Below are 22,321 nucleotides of genomic sequence, written 5' to 3' on the forward strand. Positions count from 1 at the left end.
TTGGCACGATAAAGAAAATGTTTTTCTGAAACCTACATCACACCAGACCGCATCTCACGATTTCTAAATAAATATCGATTAACGGTCACTAATCACCACACATTACTGAAAATGATGCATGTTAAAACATTTCCGACCATCACATAAAAAAGAATAATAAGACCAAGATTAGCAATATGAACAAATGTTCAAAGCCTACCGATCGACCAACACTGGCAAATAGACATCATCATTATATCATAAAAGTAGAAAGATTTTGATTTTTTTTATAATTGACTATTTAAGAGGCAGCTATAAAACCAGCAAACTACAAAATTACAATACTTGTTTATTATTCTAATTTTATTATCATCACCTTAGGATTGAATGTATTTATTAGTGTCAATGTGTGTGAGGGAGAGCCAATGTTGGAATACCGAGTACCCAACGTCTAACTTGAGTAGATGACATGTATTCAAGGGTGAATGAGAATGTGAAAGAGAGTACATCTAACTTTCAAAACTGCATGCGCTGGGGGCTGGTAACAACCCCTGAAACTTAACTTCGACATAGGTACAGATAACGGCGAGGTCTGACCCCCAGGATGCTAAAATCCGAAATAGGCTTAATTCTGTAAAATGTGTATGTACATGTATTTACAGAGTTGTGCTTATAATAAATCAATCAATCAATTAAGCATCTTTGTGGTGAGCGACTCAAACGAGCACAAACTCAAGCACGAGCTACTCTAGGCCCATCAAGTCCTTGGCTAGGGTATGTCAAGTTGCCCCTTGGGTAAGCGCCCACCACTTTCCCCTAACTCTATAGGGGGAGGTTTAGAAAAAGTACAACATTCAAGCCGCTTTATTTAATAAGGCTGAATTCATTAAACAATTCCTGACATGTTCCATCACTTATTGCCTTGTAAGTTCCTATTCCTACTCATAATTTACACACCCTAATTCTTAAATAATTTTTATCTCTACTTATAAATTAAATAAATACACCAATATATAAATAAATTGACCAAAGCCTTCTAACAACTCTCTATCCTTATCCTAAGTAAGTCCTTGAGGAACATACTGCTCAAAATTGGGCTGCAACCTCAAAATTGCCCCAAATGTTCTCCGATTCTCCCGCCAACTGATTGACAAATCTTGTGCTTACAGAACTGGAATGCTGACATCGATCCTGCTGACTCCTGGCCTTCCTGTTCAACTCCTCGTCGACTTCTACTGACTCCTGGTCATATTCTGGCCAATTTCTGGCCTTCTCCAGGCCAACTTTTTTCCCATTCTTGGCCTAATCCTTGCTGAATCCTGGCCTATTCCATGTCGACTCCTACTGACTTCTCGCCAACTCCTACTGCCACGATGGCCGCCCTGACAACACAACCACCTCCTACATCGGCTTCTTGACTCCTCCTCTCTGACTCTTATTGGCTCTTCTTTATGCAGGCTGCCACACCCACACCAGTCCTTTTCTCAGACTCTGACTGGGTCTTCTTCAACCCTACCCTCTTGACTGACTCCTAGTTCTTTTGGGATCAATCAAGCGAATCAATCAGGGAGGAGAGGTGGGGAACCCATCAAGCTTAGGAAATACTGTCATGCTTCCTGGTGACCTGATTGCACGTTTTTCTTCCCCAGTTTGATGAGCTTTTTTTGGGTGAATCCGGGCATTAGCTAATCCTAGGGGTTGAGCAGTAAGGCCACCTGTCAGCACAACAGTAATTATTTCCTTGGTGACTGCCCAGGAACAATCCACACTTCTCAATGTAAACACCCAGGTATTATTATTTTGACAGTTTTGTTTAGTGGTCTCTGGGGTTTTTGTGAAAGACTGGTCTAGCAGACCGCTCCCAACAGGACACCTCCGATGGCCCAATCTTTCACAATATGTTTTCTCAACAATTAGCCAAAATATCCTTCCTTCCCATCACAATATTTACAATGAATTTAACTCATAATAAAATCTGTTTAAGATTCCTTTTTGGAATCTTCACAATCACCATAAACTGATCATATATAATGGATGGAAATTTATCAGAAAGTTGTTTTGTAAATAAGATTCTAAAAAATCTTTTTGCTGTTGATGTTGGTCTAATAGGAAGTCAAATAATATATTAAAAAATTACTGTTGAATTTATGTTGAAGAAAAGTTAAGTTTATTGTTAAACAAATATGTTGAGCCGGCACTGGGTAACTTATTGGATACAAGTTTTTGATGTTACTCAAACACTTTTTGGCTTTGCGGCATCTTCTTTGAGGAAATGGTTTCTAAGAGTTCAAGAAGTCAAAACATATTTTAATTACATGAAAAATCCGCAAGTGTAGTGGCTCAATAAATGATCCAAATGTTTTATAATTGATCCAATGCTGGTAAAACATAAGTTTGCAAAGCTTAAGAATTTACTTAGAGCATATTAACTACCTTTTTCAGAATTATGTTTAAGTAGTAAGCATGATATGTATATATTGTACAATCAGTGTAAAGTTAAAACTGTATTTTTTCAGGTTTCAGTCCTTCATATAGTAGTCGTATCGCTACTACTGGGAGCTGTACTTTTGATTGTAGGATTGTTTCAGCTTAAGCCTGGTGCAGACGCTTCACAGCATAGGTATAATATTTAATATAATAATAAATAATTGTGTCAAATAATTTTTTCATTTTGTTCTTAGGTATGTTCTTCTTGGGAGTGGAGCTTTCATGCTTGTCGTTGGAGTAGTTCTAGCGATTGTCCGGTGTTGTCTTCTACCTTGGAAGCAGAGGCAGGAGCTGGATATAGAAGCAAACCACCTTCAGACAAGGCGAGAGAGTGTAGCGTGCAAACGAGAAAGCATAAGTCATGGGAGGGCGAGCATAAGTGAGCTCGAACACACCACCAATGTCCAAAATGATCAACAGTCAAAAGAAAAGAAACCGACATAAGTTGACTTGCTCCCTATTTTATTTGGGATTTTTTCAACTGGAAACCTTCAGTAGATATAAATTACTGGAGATTTGTTTCTTTCCATCTTGTTTCTAATGTGATTGTATGAGTGAAGCATAAACATTAAAGGCAAAGAGGTCAAAAGCTGTCCATTACTGGTGGTTTTTACTTTTCCTTGTGTTTGTATTTGTGTTAAACTCAGATTGTTAACATGCCATTTTTATTGGTGACTATTGGAATGTAACTGCTTGGTTAGCATTAAAAATCATTGCTTGAAACTAAATCCAACCAATTTATTTGACGTACAGCTTTAAAATTGTCCAAAAGGAGCAAAAATATTTTACATTGGTATTATCTTAAAACTTGCTGATCATGCACATGTGATTAATGAGCTTTTCCAGTGGTGATTATCTACTGAAAATATATTTTATCCCAATTATAAATTGTAGTCATTCGACACCCATAAAAGTATTAATATTTGAAATTTATTATACTCTTCAATAAATCAAATGGTTTTATACATTTTATACATATAAAAGAGTTCAGAAAATTTAAAATCAATATAGAAAACCTAAATTTTTTGATATAATATAACCATTGATGAATTAACATTTATCATCAAAGAGAAAGAAATTACTTTCAGTTGTAATTTGCTTATAAAATCAAAATGTTTTGTTAAAACTAACAAAAAATATACATATATATATAAATAATATAGTAAATTTTATGCACTTTTAGATTTAAAAAAAAAAAACACTGAAAAAACTTAAAACTTCAACAAAAAAATAATTTTGTATAAGAAACCTTTTCTTAAAAATGTTAATAAAAAAAATTCTTAAAATTTTTAAAAGAAAATAAAAGATACTATTAAAACAAAGTACACGCTATTGTTAAACTTGAAAATTTCGTAGCACAATTTATTTGGAGACCAATTACAACTTTGGGTAATATATTATAATATACATACAAGGTAATAAATAGTAGATATATTATATAACATATTTCAGCCTTTCCAGTCATCTAATAAATCTGTGATATTTCTTACTAATTTGGACTTAAGACTAAATTAATTAATTGAATATTATGCTACAGACCTTAAGTATTTATTTATTGTTGTAGTAAGGCATCGAGTATTCATGAGGAAAAAATGAAATTAAAAAAATAAAGTTTTTAACTTTAAAAAGAATTTATGAAGCTACCGGTTCAGAATTCAGATTAATTGAAAGGCCTATTTTGACCCAAATGAAATTTCTTGGAAGCAAATCGACAGCTCAGGGAAATATAAATTCGTTATAATTGCCTGCCATTAACTCATATAGCAAAATGTAAATTGAAAAATACAAATAGGTTAAACAAATATACATTTGACATTTTGCTAATATAACCGGAATTTTCTGTGTGCCTACAAATCAGTTTAAGCTCAATTGTTGTAAACAAAATGAGTTAAAACAATCCATATCATTTTCAGAACCAATTTGTAGCTTTTATACTCGTAAATCAATCAGAATTATGCCATTAGCTCCCAATGCCATGTTATAAAAAACTTTTTTAGAATAAGTTTGATTTAGTCTTCCTTAAGATTTCATTTTACAAAAAAAAATGAATTTCTTTCTTCCTTATTGAATAAGCTCATTTATTCTTCAGCACATTTCATATCGGCTCCATTGTATATTTACTCAAATCTAGAAGTTTACCCTAACTATGCCCAAATATTTTACTACATCTATCCATTTAATAAATCCTTAACATAAACTTGTGTTTCTATATAATTATTTTAAACGTTTTATGATCAATGAATGAATTTATTCAAAAATCAAGTTCAAGGTTAAAAAATAATTAAAATAAAAAGAAACATGTATTTTTCTGTAGTAGCTATTCTGTATAATACTCTTCATATACAGTTAAATTGTGCAAATTGTAAAACATTTGCCAAAAAAAGAAAGAATTTTGCCAAATTTGCCTTAATAAAAAATCTTTCTATAAGAGGAAAATGAATGTAGTTGGGCGTCTCATGTTCCTTGGATCGTTTTTCTTTCCTGTCTCCCATTAAATTACTTCCATAATTGTTAATTAATTTTTAAAAGTGCACAATTTAACAAAACACTGTAACTTTTATCCAGACGTTCGATTGTCGGTGTATGCATAACATGATTTTTATTGTTCATTTGACAATAAGATGAGTTCAATGCAGCCGTTTGTACATTAGAATGTATTTTTTTATTTTTTATGTACTAAACTGAAAAAACCATATGTTTGCCATATATTCCTTTGTAAATTTTTCTATTGAAAAGTAGATGCAGTAAGATTTTTGTTTATAGATCCTTGATTGATAGTCAATTCAAAATATAGACCACAACATTTTTAAACAGTTTTCTTGTAAATAAATGAATTGCATTTCTCTTCTTATGTTTCAAATTTATGTCAAATTTAACAAAATAAACTTGCGCCAATAAAAAAAAAAAATATAATAATAATAAAATTGACTGGTTTTTAAACATACTGACATATATGTTCCATGTTGTTGTTTACATATTTCGTTTTTGTTGAATTATTAATTGTTTATTTAGTGCTAAGGGTTTGTTCGAAAAGAATATCTTATATTAGAAAAATATAAATGGAATATTTTATTATGGTGTTAAAAATTGTATAAATTGATATTAGTAAACGTTAGCTTTCTTTGATATTTATGTGAATGTTTGTATCTTTTAAAGTTTTGGTACAATTTTATTATATGTATTATAAGTGCTGGGTATGTTAAAAAAAAGAAAAAAGAAGGAATATTTAATTATCAACTTATTTTGATAGTGTTACTAATAAAAACAAGGTATAACAAGACGGCACTTATAAATTGATCATTCCTTTTGTGGGAGACGGCCCACTAAGAAATACAAATTTATACATGAATATATTCTTTAAAAAGAAATGAGTCTATTTGTATATATTACAAAATATGGAAGCTTTAAAATAAAATATATAATAAAAACAATTGCCAAGCAAGCTTTTGATTGTGAAACATAATGCAATCAGAAATGAAGTATTATTTAAAAAAAAAGTATGTAAAAATTCTGCAATGGTAATATTGTTATGAGCTGGAAATAAATATAATGCACTTTTCTAATCCTTATTTTACCCTGATTCAGCATTTAGATTGTCTCTATTCAAATTATTGTATTTGAAAATTGGTACTTTTCAGGAGAGAAAAAAAAGCTATTTGATAGTGAATCCAAAATCAGCACTTTTACAATTTACGTATGTTCTATGCAGTTTTTAATTCCTTTTAGGCTGGTATTGAAATTGATAATTTTTCAGTATGTATTTTACTTATCAAAAACTTATATTTGTCACTTTAAATATGAGCACTAACCAGTGATTTTTCTTGTTTCTTTGTTTCAAAAGTGCTAATGCGGCATTTTTGATAGTTCAATTTGTTAATATTTTGACACTTTCATATTTTTCATTTGAAAAAACAAGATTATTATTTTATAAAAATTTATTTAAAAAATTAATAATAAGTGCAATAAAAGTTTATAAAAAATAAAAGTACATTAAAAATGATCAAAATTAAAAATAATAAAGGTAAAAAATAAATTACAAAATGTTTTTAAAATAATTAAAACAATACTTTTAGTTAAGTATGTACCTACTCAATATTCACACATAGTTCTTGTGGAGTGTATAGCTGTGTAAGCCCGGTCCCCGTCTTAGGGATAAGTTTTAGTTGTTAAAATAAGAACAAAATAGGGTAAACAATGGAAGGGAACAAAGATTGCCAATCTGAAGGGGCGACCACCCAGACAGGAACGACGTGACGCCCCCTCAAATCTGTCAAAAAATAACTTGGAAATAATTACCCAGGTGGACAGATAGATAAGAACGTCAAAGTGTGTGGCAGATCCAGGCTGGGCCCACGTCTTGTTTCCCACGAACCTGGAGAACGTAAAGTAGAAATAGCTGGACAACCGATCAGATAAATAACTATCATCTAGTTATTTAATGCTGAAGGGTTGTCACACGGTCAAAAATATGTAGCCACGGGGGACATTGTAAATTGGGGTCGCGTCAACCCTGTGCTTGACACCCGTCTTCGCCGGCCCACCTGCGGAACTCCCCCGACTTTTGAGTTTCCTTTCTACCCCTACTCCGGGAGAGAACCGGTATAAAATGGATGACTGGGAAATCAAAAGTCAATCAAAATCAAAGACTCACTCCAGGCAGTCAAAACCAGAGACTCGCCCCCTTGGCAGTCAAGACCAAGGACCGGGAGAGAAGCAGCCACACTCCGTCTGGGATTCAACAAGAGAACTCAGCCAGCCAGAGCCAGCGAGGATCAGACGTTGCGACCAATCGAGCCAAGTAAACGGTTGAGAGAAAAGATGCTGTAGACACTGTTCGTGGTGAGCATCGTTTGTGTTAAGTCCCTTTATTGATAGACTCATCCCATATTTAGAGTTGTGGCTGACTTGTAGATTAATCAAGATTCTGTGGTTTGGGTACCGTTAAGAGAAGGAATTGTGTACAATAAATGTCACTGAATATGCTCTCTGGTTTATTGAATTCTGGAACCTTACCTTCTCCTACACAAGAATAAGTAGCGATGCGCTTACGCTGACTAATTTCTTTTCGCTTAGAGAAAAGCAAGCGAATATCGAGAGATAATTTGGCCGCCGCGCCGTCGTTCGCTTACAAAGGGGGGGGGTACAAAAAGAAAGTAGTGGATGTAGCATAAACTGTAATGAAAAAATTTCACAAACGCAGCAGTAAGAATTTTTATAAAAATTGTGAACGTCATTTTTTTGTTCCAACCTTTTAGAAAAATGTAACAAAGTCAACATTAAGCCATGCGATAATAATGTAGGCTTAATGATAGTTATAGTCCTTGTCATATTCGTCAATTTGCAGTGGTCTCAAAGAATCATTATTGGGAACAAAGAGCATAAAAAATGTTCATGTTTGATACTTTATCGAGGAAACAATAAAACATAAAAATAGATATTTTTGTAAAATTAGTTTTTGTTATAAAAATATCTTTCCTTGGTGAACAAAACAGAATAGATAAAGTAATTCATTGTGTGATTTCTAATTTAATATGCATTTGACAGGGCAAAAATTTGACTGAAAAAATAAACATCAAATAATAACGGTGAATGTCAAGTTTGGTTGTTGTATCATATTTTAACTATTCTTCCTAGGATTTTCCCATTTTAAATTATCACATTGATCATTATGTAAATTACATTACATTGCAGTTTTATTTTAAACAACTGTAGCAATATGAAAATTAAATTTTTTTGTTGTAATTTTTAAAAAATATATACAAAGAAGACATTTTAACATAGGATAAACTATTTTTACCTTTAAAGAAGTATTATTTAATACTTAATAATAATAATAATTATAATACAAAATAATTTTTACTTTTTCGACATTCTTGATATTTTGATCCAATCAGCCATAGACAATTTTGATATTGCGAATATAGTAACTAATTACTTTGCAATACAATGTTTTACAATAGACAATTTCAAAAATGTTCAATTGTATGTTGATGTTTGCTTTTTTCCAAGAGTATTTCAACTATGAGGTTATATGAACCGTGCTGGTGTTTGAGTGATCTGTAATGTGGTGAATGTTTTTGAAGTTATGAAGTTAGTTGTTCCTAGAATTGGAAGAAAAGCAATGTTTTGTTAGTTGGGTTATTCTTTTTGATACTTATAATTCTTCAGCCATTGCAGATTATGATGTTGAACATTATATTAATTAACTTTTTTTTAAATTATTATATTAGCAGTCTTAGTAAAAGAAGAGTATTGCACATTGTAATTGCAAATGAAGTTGTGAGTGTTTTTGAAGTCATGTATTCATAGAATTGGAAGAAAACAAATGTTCTTTTCATCCTGTGTTCTTTTTAATACCTGCATTCCTTGAGCGATTGTACATTTAGATACTGAGCATGATCTGCCAATTATAGTTTTTTTAAATTGTATTATTCAATAGTCATAATAGGAGGAAAGATTTTGGGCCATGTTCTAGCAAATGTGGCCGTTTTAGAAGTTATGCATTCATGTGATTATAGGAAAAGCAAAGTTCTGTTAGTTCAATTATTATTTTTGGTAGTTCTATTCCCCCAGTAATTTTAAATTTGGATATTGAACGTGATATGTCAATTATTTATTTTTTTTAATTGTATTATTCAGTAGTCATAATAGGAAACAAGACTTTTGGCCCTGTTCTCACAAATGTGAATGTTTTTAAAGTAATGTATTCATAGAATTGCAAGAAAATCAATGTTCTGTAAGTCAATTTGTTCTTTTGGGTAGTTCTATTCCCCCAGTAATTGTAAATTTGGATATTGAACATGATCTGTCAATTAACTTTTTTTTAAATTATATTTTTCAGCAGTCATAATACTTAAAAAGGTTTTGGGCCTGGTTCTCACAAATGTAAGTGTTTTTAAAGTAACATATTCACAACATAATCATAGAATTAGAAGAAAAGAAATGTTCTGAAAGTCAATTTGTTCTTTTCAGTAGTTCCATTCCCCCAGTAATTGTAAATTGGATATTGAACATGATCTGTCAATTAACTTTTTTTAAATTGTATTATTCAGTTGTCATAATAGGAAACAAGATTTTTGATCCTTTTCTCGCAAATGTTGTGAATGTTTTTAAAGTAACGTATTCATAGAATTGGAAAAAAATAATGTTCTGAGAGCCAATTTGTTCTTTTTGGTAGTTCTATCCTCCAGTAATTGTAAATTGGATAGTGAACATGATCTGTCAACTTTATTTTATTAAAATTACATTTTTAAGTAGTCCTATAGGAAACAATATTTTTGGCCCTGTTCTCGTAAATGTGAATGTTTTTAAAGTAACGTATTCATAGAATTGGAAGAAAAGCAATGTTCTGTAAGTCAATTTGTCTTTTTTGGTAGTTCTATTCCCCCAGTAATTGTAAATTTAGATATTGAACATGATCTGTCAATTATCTTTTTTGAAAATTTATTATTCAGTTGTCATAATAGGAAACAAGATTTTTGTTCCTTTTCTCGCAAATGTTGTGAATGTTTTTAAAGTAACGTATTCATAGAATTGGAAAAAAAAACAATGTTCTGAGAGTCAATTTGTTCTTTTTGGTAGTTCTATCCTCCAGTAATTGTAAATTGAATAGTGAACATGATCTGTCAATTTTATTTTATTAAAATTACATTTTTAAGTAGTCCTCTAGGAAACAATATTTTTGGCCCTGTTCTCGTAAATGTGAATGTTTTTAAAGTAATGAATTCATAGAATTTAAGAAATATTAAACTATGCGTTTGTTAAAGTTTGCTTGCTGGTAAATATTTCTTTGGTATGATGTTCATAGGATGGAGTTGGAAATGTGTTAATACATAAACTATTATTTAAAAAATATCATTAATTGTTATTCCAATGAACTACGCACCAGCTCAAGCCAAAAGAGGGGGTTTGATATAACTTTAATCGTTTTGAGCTGCGGTTTATTTTTAGACCCGGTCCATCGCCGTCCGCCGCCAGTCCTCGCCGGTCGTCCTTCGAACGTGAAGGACTAACCTCGCCTCCTTGGCTCCCGATTTTTTTGGGGCAACAGCTGATGCCTGAACCACCAAACCAATTGACTTCTGGCATGGGCCGCTTTCACCAGTGAACCACGACTTTTACTAGCCCACTCACCAATTCACGGACACACATTTTTTCCTTTCAATATCCAAATCCGACGACACGGGGCCTTCTACGCCGCTTCCCCGTCCTTTTGTATTTTCCATTGAATATTCGTCAATTCTCAAATGTTATGTTTGTCGGAAGCGTATTTAGGAAGCGTCAAGCGTTTGTTCTGATCAGAAAATATGCAACATTCAGATCGCGATGCCTCAACCCGTTATATTTAGATTTGAACCATTCCAGAAACTCCTGCCGATTCTTGCCACATGAGAGGTAATCTGTTTTTGTTTATTCTCCCGTTTGGTTTAGACAAATAAAAGCAAAAATTATTGGCACAGCTCCCAATTTCTATTAAAAAAACAAACAAGAACATTAGAATTTATAGAACCAGTCTGACATTCCCCCAAGTGCCGATTTTTTAAAACTGCGATCAGCACATTGATGACTTATTGTCTGCCTTGCTCGTGTTTCAGAAAGTTGAGCCTGTCGTCAGTGCGCTTATCGAGCGGGGAGATGGCAGCTGAGGCGACGCCTAAAGTCAGGAACCACCTGGGCAAAGAACGCTCCCCGTACTTACTCCAGCACGCCTCTAACCCAGTTGACTGGTAAAATATGATTTTTTTTTACATACATTTATTTAATGGCCTTATATATTGCAAATTAGTCATATTCTGAGAAAAAAGGGCCAGGGCCGACGGTGTGAATCAAACCCACGATCGTGTGATCTACGAGCTGAGAGTCTATCGTGCTGACCACTCGGCTACCATAGTCCCACAAACCATGATTGATTTTACAAATGATGAATGATGGAGTGAGTGCGGTGTTCAGTCCTTTTTAAAAATGTAGTTCCTACTCACAGTAAGTTGTTTTGCAACGATCCGGATTTCGAGCCTTTAGCTCATCATCAATTCATGTCGAGAGACGTGATTGTAGAAATCCTTCAACCTGATGATGAGCTAAGGGTTTGAAATCCGGATCGTTGCAAAACAACTTACTGTGAGTAGGAACTATCTTTTTAAAAAGGATTGATTGATTTTTTTCATAAACCTTTTTTACAAACTACAATTAGACAAATAATTAATCTAGGCTATAAATAGCCCTCAGTGTATCGGTCAGTTTTCATAGTTATGAACAGAAAAGTGTGTTATATTCACATTGCAGTTTTTTGTAGTTTCGCCAATTTTCCCTCAGATGTGTCAGTTTACTGCATTGGTGCATTGATCGCACGAATGGTGTGGCATAAGTGGAAAAGAAAATGATTATTTTGCCTTGTAGATAGCTGCTTTAACACTGAAGAAGAAGAAAACTGAAAAGCAGCATAAAAAAAAAGAAGATAGCTGATATGTTGCTGTAAATGGGATCGTTCAGTAAATTAAAGAACGCTCTCTATTTTTGATAAGCTATTTTCTGTAAACATAATTGAAAAGATTGGGGAAAATTGTGCAGTTTTTCTAGAAATTTGTTCTAAATAAATTTATTTTACGTGGGCTCTTAATAGTGACCCTTACAGACTCATTATGCCGGAAGCTGGAAGCATTCGAAATGTGGACGTACAGACAAATTCTGAAACCTTGGACAGCCAGTCACTAATGTGACTGCATTACAGCGCATGAATAAAAAGCTAGAAATCCTCCGTACCATAAAGGGAAGAAAATTACAATATTTTGGACACATAATGCGCAATGAGAAATACCTTCTGCAGCAGGTTATCCTTCAAGGAAAAATAGATGGGAAGTGTGGCCCAGGGTGTAGAAGAACATTCTGGCGTAAGAACTTAAGCCAATGGTCCACAGTGAACACAGCTGATCTATTTAGAACATCTTTGGATTGAAACCAGTTCAGGCTACTGATCGCCAATGTTCTACGAGTACATGGCACTTGAAGAAGAAGAAGAAGTGGGCTCTTAAGATTATGTTGTTCCATTCCTTATTTCTACCTTCACTTCTACACAGTCAACACGGCTGGTGTACTTATTTTTGACCTCGATATTTTGATCTAATCATCCATAGAAAATTTTGATATTGACAATATAGTAACTAATATCTTTGCCATAGACAATTTCATAAATGATTTTTCCATTAGATGAAATTTGTTGATGTTTGCTTTCCTTTTTTTACGAGAGTGTTTCAACTAAGACATTATATGAACCTTCGAGGCGCCAGTGTTTGAGTGATCTGTTCTTGATCTGTACTTGATGGTGAGCAGGAAACAATTTAACTTTTTTCCCCTTTTTATATTAGCAGTCATAGTAGGAGAGCTTTTAAACTCTGCAGTTGTGAATGTTTTGAAATTATGCATTCGTAGAATAGGATGGAAAAGAATATTCTGTTGATCCACTTGTTCTTTTTAGTACTTCTATTCCTCCAGTTTTATGAATTTTGATATTTAGGACGATCTGTCAATTTTATTTTATTTTTTTTAAATTATATTATTCAGCAGTCTTAACAGGAGAAAATATATTGTATATTGTTCTACCAAATGTGGTGAATTTTTTTGAGATTATGAAGTTAGTTTTTCCTAGAATTAGAGAAAAAACACAGCTGATGTACCTATTCAGTATGCCCCCCTTATGGAGTTGAACTGTGGGGTTCAGCCAAGCCATCCAACATCTATAGAATCCAATAATTTCAATACAAAATCACCATTTATCCTCCACATTCCCTTGTACTTCACTAGCCAAACCATCCCAAAGATATTCATGACAGACCTGATCCAAAAACCAATTCTACAACTACCCCTCCAAGGACTCCTTCACACCATGCCACTAGGACAAATCCTTTCTTTAACATTCACCTGATACTGGTCTCATGACTTAGAAACCATAAACCAACCCTCCTTAATAGTGAGAGTTCCAGCAAAATCCTCTCCTCGAAGCTTCTCTCCTCCATCTCCATGGTCGGACAGGTTCTTGTCAATTCTTTATTTTTATAGTTATCACATCACCATCACACTGCCAATTGATAAATTTTGTATAGAAAGTAATTAATATTTATATATTTAAAAAATGCATAAATTAAAACAAAACCTAATTTAAACTTACTATAGAATTCTGCAAGCAAGCTTGCAAAAACTTAGGATAAATGCTTGAAGGTCTGTTAACTGGACATAGCTGACTCAGTGGGCATATGAAATTATCAGTTCATTTCAATTCAGAATTATCAGTACTTCATTTTAACACAAAACTTAAAAATAAGTTTTAATTGATGTCCGAGTGAATCGAAGTCATGATAGCTCAAGTGGTAGAGCAGCGGCGTATCAAGCTGAAGATCGTGGGTTCGAATCCTGCTTGTGCCATTGACTTTTTTATCTCAACTAAAAACCTTAATTAATTTTAATAAATTCATTCCAAGTTGTCTTTTTATCTTGGCATTGGGAATTTTCACACTTTTTAAATGCAAAAGGTATCCATGGGGTGAGGAGGCGTTTCAGAAGGCGAGAAGCGAGGACAAGTTAATTTTTCTTTCTGTCGGCTACTCAACGTGCCATTGGTGTCATGTGATGGAAAGAGAATCCTTTGAAAACGAAGATGTTGCGTCTATCATGAACGAATACTTCATCAATATTAAAGTCGACCGTGAGGAAAGGCCCGATGTTGACAAAATTTACATGACTTTTGTGCAGGTATTAAATGCATTGAAAAGTTGTTGTTTTTTTAATCAATTTGGTAAACTATTAAGGCGAGCTCAGGCAGTGGTGGTTGGCCGATGTCCGTCTTTCTTACGCCAGACTTGAAACCTGTAGCTGGAGGGACTTATTTCCCTCCAAAGGATAGCTATGGTCGGCCTGGATTTAAAACAGTCCTGTTAAACATCGCCCAGCAAGTAAGACTATTTCCAGCTGTAGTTTCCTTTATCCCAAATGTTTAAAAACATTTTTTTTTTTAAAGATCACCGCATGTAAAGTAGAGTGCAAGTTAATTGTTGTAGATTCTTTTATTTCTTTAAGATGATGGCCTGAAAGAAAGTATTTGTAAGTTAAGCAGATCATTCTTTGGTTAGTGGGCTGAACAGCGACAGAAGGTTTCTGCTACAGGGAACCGTATCACGGAACTCTTAAAACAGACGACTGTCTTTGATGTGGGGATGGCTGGATCGCTCATCGGTGGTGAAGTCCCTGGGAAAGATGTCTGGGAAATGTGCTCCAAACAGCTTTTCGATAGCTACGAACCAGTTTTTGGCGGATTCTCCCATGCTCCAAAATTTCCACAACCTTCAAACTTTTCGTTCCTGTTTTACACGATGGCACGGGAGAGAGATTCTGAGCTCGGGCAAAAAGCGAGGGACATGGCGTTGCACACCCTTGACAAAATGGCCAATGGCGGCATCCATGATCATATATCTCAGGTGATTTATTTGCACGTCTTCCATTTTAATTCTATTATAAATCATATTTTTCTTCTTTAGGGATTTTCCAGGTATTCAACTGACTCCAAATGGCATGTCCCACATTTTGAAAAAATGCTTTATGACCAGGCCCAACTCGCCGTTGTTTATACCGATGCTTATTTAGTCACTAAAAATGAGAAATATGCTGACATCGTTAAAGATATTCTTACTTACGTTTCTCGCGATTTAAGTCATCCTGTAGGTTTAATTATTTTCACATAAATTAAAAAAAAAAAAAAAAAATTATTACTGTTTTAATTTTAGGAAGGTGGTTTCTATAGTGCTGAAGATGCTGATTCTTTTCCTGTAGAGGGTGAAAGTGTAAAACGAGAAGGAGCTTTTTGTGTCTGGACATATGAGGATATTAAAAATTTATTAAATCAACCCGTAACTTCAAAACCCAAAGTCAACCTCTCAGATGTAAATAAATTGACAATCTTTTACAGCTTGCTTTTTAATTCTGATGAGTTATTTTATTAGATTTTCTGTCATCATTACTCAGTCAAAAGTGAAGGCAATGTCAACCCAGAGCTGGACCCCCATAACGAGCTTAAAGGTCAAAATGTCCTTGTTGTTTTTGGGAGTTTAAAAGATACAGCCTATAAATTTGGGCTGAGCGAGCAGGAATTGAGTAAAGAGTTGGAAAAAGCTAGGAAAATTTTATTTGAGGAAAGGCAAAAAAGGCCGAAGCCACATCTCGATGACAAAATTATAACTGCTTGGAATGGTAGTTTTTTTGTTTTTAAAATTTAAAGTTAATTTTGCTTAACTTTTATTATGTTTTAGGCCTTATGATTTCTGGTTATGCTCGAGCAGCTACTGCTCTTAATGATGAAACATACCAAAAGAGGGCTGAAGATGCCGCTTTGTTTGTTAAAAAATACCTTTACAATTCGAATAAAAGGCTTTTAAGAAGTTGCTATACTCAGAATAATTCGGTGGTGCAAATGTAATTTTTTTCTAACCGTAATTTAACATTCAAAATTGAGCATAGAAATTTGAATAAAATTTTTTTTGACAGAGAAAACCCGATTGAAGGGTTCGCCGATGATTACGCGTGTTTAATAAGAGGGCTGATTGACTTATATGAATGCACGTTTAATGAAGATTGGCTAATTTGGGCTGATGAGCTTCAACATGTTCAAGATGAACTATTCTGGGATCATGGACTGGCTGGATACTTCTCAACATCATCTTCAGATACAAACAGCTTGTTTAGACTCAAAGAAGGTACAGTCGAACTTCTAACAACCAGATAATTTAGTCCAAAAAAGAAATTTTTATATCACAAGAATTTAAATGCTTCTGACAGATTAATTTCTTTTATTTAGTTACAATGTTGCAAAATATCAAGAAATAAGATTCATGTTGTGTTTTAATTTTTTGATAGATGATTTGATTTTTAGATCAAGACGGTGCCGAGCCAAGTGGTAATTCCATTTCTGCGAGTAACCTTGTTAGACTGTCGACAATTCTGGACAACGAGGGCATGAAGGACAAAGCTTCCAAGTTGTTATCATCATTTACAAGCAGATTGACACGAGTGCCTATGGCTTTGCCCGAAATGGTGACAGCTCTGATGCTCTACCACGACTCCCCTACCCAGGTCGTAGTCACCGGTGATATTTCAAACAGTGAGACGGCTGAATTGGTAAACGTTGCCAGGCAGAAATTCATACCAGGCCTTCTCGTGATGACGACAGGAGAAGACCAAGACAGTTTTCTAAGCAAGAGGAATCACGCCATTGCTAAAATGAAAAAACAGGGTGATCGACAGGCGGTATACGTGTGCCGTGGGAAGACATGCTCCTTGCCTGTAACCACTCCAGCCGAACTCGCTGATCTTTTACACAACTAGTATAAACAAACACAGAAAAAGGGAAGCAAACTAGGATTATAGGTCCCTACTCTGAGGAAAATGCTTCATTTATTAAAACACAATCATAGAACATCTCAGAGTTTTTATTTTTTAGTATTGTAAATTTACAAATGATAAAGTTTAGGTTTTTCCTCTCAATTTAGTATGTCTCCCATTTATCAAAGTATATCAGCTTCGCTTATTAATTTATTATCGTCACATTATTCATAGTTTAGATGTAATGTGATTCCTTGAATGGTGATATTTATCAACCTTTTAAAGTTTTAAACATTAAAAGGGACATAAATGTATTAAACGTTAAAAAAACATCAATTTTTGCTTTGTCACCTCAGGTACATTTGTTTAAAAACAGTACCTGAGAATAATTATTTTAAAAAAAGTTTTACCAGATGCAGAAGTAGTATATTTTATTTTTCTCAATTTCATTTATATATATATATGTTCTTTGCTTTTATTTTAAGACTGAAATAATGTATAAAGTTTGAAGGGAAAGAATAAAATTGAAGAAATTTGGCACATCTGGAAGTAATATATTTTTATAAATTTTCATTTCTAGTCGGTTATTTCAATTTTGAATGTAAGGATCATTGATGTACTGTATAGCTAGTATGTTGTACGGCTGTGCATTTCTTATGTGGCTTATGGTGAATTTAATGTTTTTAATTTTCACAATATAGCTTTAAAAAGAAAAAAAAAAGCATCTGGTAAGCTATAGACAAGAAAAATTATATTGTGTAGTAATTACTGTGATTAAAGAAAGTAATTTTGTTTTAAAACACACCCCTTTTATTTTTTCTTTGACATTTGTTGAATTTGTTTAAGTGTTATTAAATTGTTTTAAAAATAAATTTAATAATGTCAACTTTTTTTATTGAATTTACCTTGGATAACAATCAAAATCAGACCTTGAACACTTTATAGACATTGCAATGTGTATACAGCTGAGCTGTATACGATCTAGAACACACTTCGATTCGTATAATTTCTCTGAAATATTTGTCTCTTCGCCCTCAATCGATGACATGTAGATACTTTTTTATTGCAGCTAATTTACTTTGTATATATTACATAGAGTTTGTTTATAGATGTAGTATGTGTTAACTGTTTTGTGAGAATGTATTTATAAGTGTGAATGTGTATGTAGAACAAGAGCATAAATGGAGGAACATTATGTACGTAAGGAGCAGTCGAGTGAATGGCATGTAAAAAAGAAAGAATGTTTTTGCGGATAAGTGAGAAAGGATAAGTTGAAGAAAAATAAGCCTAAATTGCTGGATCACTGCCATCTAAGATGATCTTCATCAGCACTTCTTTCAAATAAATAAAAATGAATACTATGGACAAACCAGAGCTGATATGTGTTCAGATGTTGAACTTCTCTGTGTGCAGTTTTGCATTGGTGTATATTAATACATATATCCTTAATGTTCCTAAAATTTTGCATAACTAGGAAAATCATAACCTTTACAGCTGAATTTCAACAGCATCAAAGTTTGTTGATATATTTTCAATTTCTGAATGTTATGTTTTCAATCTTCTTTTTAAGATTATTCAGAAATCGTGAGATGCGGTCTGGTGTGAAGTAGGTTTCAGAAAAACATTTTCTTTATCGTGCCAACGTTTCGATCTTTATTGAGATCATCTTCAGGGCCTGGGATTTACAAACATTGTTTAAATTTAACGAATACATGTAGGATGTGGAAAAAATTGAATTTGTTTACGCCAATGCAAACATTTTTATTTATTAATAGTTAATTAAGAAATCGTCATTTGTTATCTTAAATTTATCATCTTGAAAAATTGTGAAAAAGGAAAATTAAGACGCTGGAGGGAGAAACAGGTCAATTTTCAGCAAGACGTCGTAAAAAGAGTGTCACTGCCTGGTACTCGACCTGTACGCACGAACGTTCATCAGCTGTCTTCAGCCAGTCGCTCTCTGGTTTCCGACGGGTACGAACGAACGCACATTTGACTTCGTCCGGCGAGTGGCTCCCAGATAAGCACCAACTTCTCGTTTGATCTTCCCTGTCGTGAGTTGACAAGGCGTACGAACCGTCCTTAGTCATTTTCTTCTCAACATTGTCACTCTGTATATCAAATAATCTCTCGCTATATTTCTTCTCGTTAACTTTGTTTGTTTTCTGGCCAGATTCTAGTTTCCGTATTTATGTCATAAATTGTGAATTAATAAATTTAATTATCAAACGAATTATTAAACAATTTTTTATTCATCAAATCCTTTACGCAACAGCCGGCAACTATCCCTGGTAGCGCCGAACTTGGAGGGTAGATAACCAAAACCAATACGTACTCCCGCCGGCGTGTACGAAACATTGATGTACAGCTGATGAACGTTCGTGCGTACAGGTCGAGAACCAGGCAGTGACTCACTCTTTTTACGACGTCTTGCTGAAAATTGACCTGCTTCTCCCCCCAGCGTCTTGATCCTTACAAATTTTCCTTTTTCACAATTTTTCAAGATGATAAATTTAAGATAACAAATGAAGATTTCTTAATTAACTATTAATAAATAAAACTGTTTACATTGGCTTAAAAAGAATTTATACAATGCAAAGAAATATATTTTTTATATTCAATCAAAGTATTTCTATTCACTCAAAGTGTTTGTTTTCTGTGTAATTGTGCCATTCTTGCGTGTCGTCTTGAGTGCCAGTGAGATATTGCTGTTTTATGTTTATATACGTTGGATTTTGAAGGGGTGTGGAAGGAAGTCGGTATAGAAAGACATTTTTTGTATCTTCTTTGAGGCGAAAGGAGGCGACAATGGGAAAAAAATAAGTAATGGTTCGGCCAGATTATCCTTTCAGGATTATATAGACAGGGATAATTAGGAAAAGGAAAGCTAAATTGTTGAAAAATTAGACTATGTAAAAATGTTTGATGTGTGGAATGTGATGAATGTTTTATATGTTTATATTATACGTTTTGTGTGATGTGATGGTGAAATATGTATGTTATCGATATTGAATTTGATTAATGATATTGGCGTAGCTGCGATTGAGTTTACATGGATCTGTTCCGTAATTGATGTTGTGTTTATCTCTGTTGGTGTAAACCATTTCTAAAAAGTTACGTTTATGTTTGTATTGTTCTGTGTGTAACATTTTTGGATTGTTGAAGTCGAAATTGTGTTTGTGTTCAAAATGGTGGGTAGCGAGTGCTGTAGGATTTTGCTTGGGTTTTTTGCATTCATAGATATGTTGCTTTACTCTCTTATCCAGACATTGGGATGTAATTCCGATGTAAATTTCAGGAATATTTAAACAATTGATTTTGTAGATTACGTCAGATTTATTTGTTATTGGTGTGGGATCTTTAATTTTGGAAAAAAGTGTTTGAATTGTTTTATAATTTTTGAAAGCTAGTTTAAAATTATCGGACGAGAGAAATGTGTTTAATTTATGTGATAGGCCGTGAATGAATGGCATGGAAATGTATGTTGGTTTGTTTATATTTGATAGTGGATGATGATAGTGTTGAGTTGTAGTTGTTGATTATGTGCTTAGGGTAGTGATTGTTATGGAGGATCTGTTTGTATATTTTTATGTTCTTTTGGTGAAATGATTCATGGCTTAGGGTAATCATTCTGTGAAGTAATCCTTTGGCCGTGTTTATTATTGTATGAAGAGGATGGTGAGATGTAAAGTTGTGGTAGCGTTCTGTGTTTCTTGGTTTTTGATACTAATCTGGGATTAATGTGCCATCTGGTTGTTTTATTACGAGTGTATCTACAAATGGTAAAGTTTTGTTGTTTTTGATTTCATGTGTAAATTGTAGGCGTGGAAGTTGTGGTATAACTGTGTTTAATAGTTGTGTCATAATTATGTCTAAAGTATCGGACCTAGGTTGCTACCCATGGCTATGCAAAATACATAGTTGTTTGTAAAATTGATTATTGTATGTAAAATATCCGTTGATACAACAGTGTCGAACCATTGTTATGAACGTGTTCTTTGATAGACTTGTGTGTGGTGTTATGTTGGGCAATTTATCTTTAATAATGTTCAGTGTTGTGTCCATTGGAATGTTGGTGAACAATGATGAAACATCTAGGGATACGAGAGATTAGTGTGAGGGGATGTGGATATTATTAATTCTGTGTAGAGATTAGTGACCGTTAGTTGATAATTATTCAGATATCGTGAGATCGGTCCACCAGACCGCATCTCACGATATCTGAATAATTATTAATTCTGTTAATACAGATATAATATAATATGTAATACCTTACAACAAAACAGATTTCCCAACAGCTAAATTAATTATTGGTGCAGACTATGCAATCCAAAAGTCCACAAAAACAGAGGAAGAAAAATACAATAACAAATCACTTACAACACCTCACCTCAAATCAACACAACATATCTCAACAAACATACACCAAAACCAAATATTTTCTCAAAAATAATCCTGACATACTCATTCTTTCTGTTGATAAAACAAAACAAACAGTAGCAATCATCAAAAAAGAGTACAGGGAAAAAATTAACAAAACTATCAACGACACAAACACATACAGCACAATCATTTCAGACCCTACCCCTTCTCTCATCAAACAGACAAATAAAATTCTCCAAGAAACACTTAAAGAAAAAAAAATATATATACACCAACGCCCCGATATATGGATCTGTAAAAGCACATAAACCTGAACACCCTCTAAGACCAATAATTTCGTTTGTGAATTCCCCTACGTATAACATGACAAAATACCTAACCAACATACTCAACATCACAGATAACAGATATAACGTAAAAGATTCATTTCATTAACAGAATGAATAATATTCACGGCCCCTCACACTACTCTCTCATATACCTAGATGTTTCATCATTGTTCACCAACATTCCAATAGACACACACTGAACATTATTAAAGATAAATGGCCCAACAAAACACCATACACAAATCTATCAAAGAACAGGTTCATAACAATGGTTCGACTCCGATAACTTTAAAATAGCTTTCAATAATTATAAAACAATTCATACACTTTTTTCCAAAATTAAAGATCCCACACCAATAACAAATAAAAATGACGTAATCTACAAAATCAATTGTTTAAACTGTCCGGCAACTTACATCGGTCTTACATCCCAATATTTGATGGACAAGAGAGTAAAGCAGTAAAGAGTATGATCGCAAAAAACCCATGCAATATCCTACAACACTGCTACCCACCATTTTGAACACAAACACAATTTCGACTTCAACAATCCAAAAATATTACACACAGAACAATACAAACATAAACGTAACTTTTTAGAAATGGTTTATACCAACAGAGATAAATACAGCATCAATTACGGAACAGATACATGTAAACTCAATCGCAGCTACGCCAATATCATTAATCAAATTCAATATCGATAACATACATATTTCACCATCACATCACACAAAACATATAATATAACATATAAAACATTCATCACATTCCACACATCA

The 22,321-nt window shown here is 33.5% G+C and overlaps 2 protein-coding genes across 4 annotated transcripts in view; both read left to right on the forward strand.

Moving 5' to 3' along the window:
• Positions 1–3,032, forward strand: part of LOC106661854 — a 141,693-nt gene extending 138,661 nt beyond the window's left edge. For all 3 annotated transcript variants that reach the window (XM_014385567.2, XM_024227932.1, XM_024227933.1), the window contains 2 exons: positions 2,496–2,599; positions 2,661–3,032. In XM_014385567.2, the coding sequence (XP_014241053.1) occupies positions 2,496–2,599; positions 2,661–2,910 (354 nt within the window). In that variant the 3' untranslated portion in view covers positions 2,911–3,032. The remainder of the gene's footprint in view (positions 1–2,495; positions 2,600–2,660) is intronic.
• A 7,371-nt stretch (positions 3,033–10,403) lies between these two features.
• On the forward strand, positions 10,404–16,923 carry LOC106661903 (spermatogenesis-associated protein 20). Its single transcript, XM_014385639.1, has 11 exons — positions 10,404–10,860; positions 11,061–11,192; positions 13,989–14,208; positions 14,265–14,408; positions 14,586–14,930; positions 14,991–15,170; positions 15,237–15,392; positions 15,453–15,699; positions 15,759–15,921; positions 15,994–16,202; positions 16,379–16,923. The coding sequence occupies exons 1-11, from the start codon at positions 10,718–10,720 to the stop codon at positions 16,828–16,830; spliced, it is 2,391 nt and encodes a 796-aa protein (XP_014241125.1). The 5' UTR covers positions 10,404–10,717; the 3' UTR covers positions 16,831–16,923.
• The last annotated feature ends 5,398 nt before the right edge of the window (positions 16,924–22,321 follow it).

The sequence above is a fragment of the Cimex lectularius genome, unplaced genomic scaffold, assembly GCF_000648675.2.
Source record: "Cimex lectularius strain Harlan isolate CLEC.00 unplaced genomic scaffold, Clec_2.1 scaffold59, whole genome shotgun sequence".
In the NCBI taxonomy this organism is placed as follows: Eukaryota; Metazoa; Arthropoda; class Insecta; order Hemiptera; family Cimicidae; genus Cimex; species Cimex lectularius.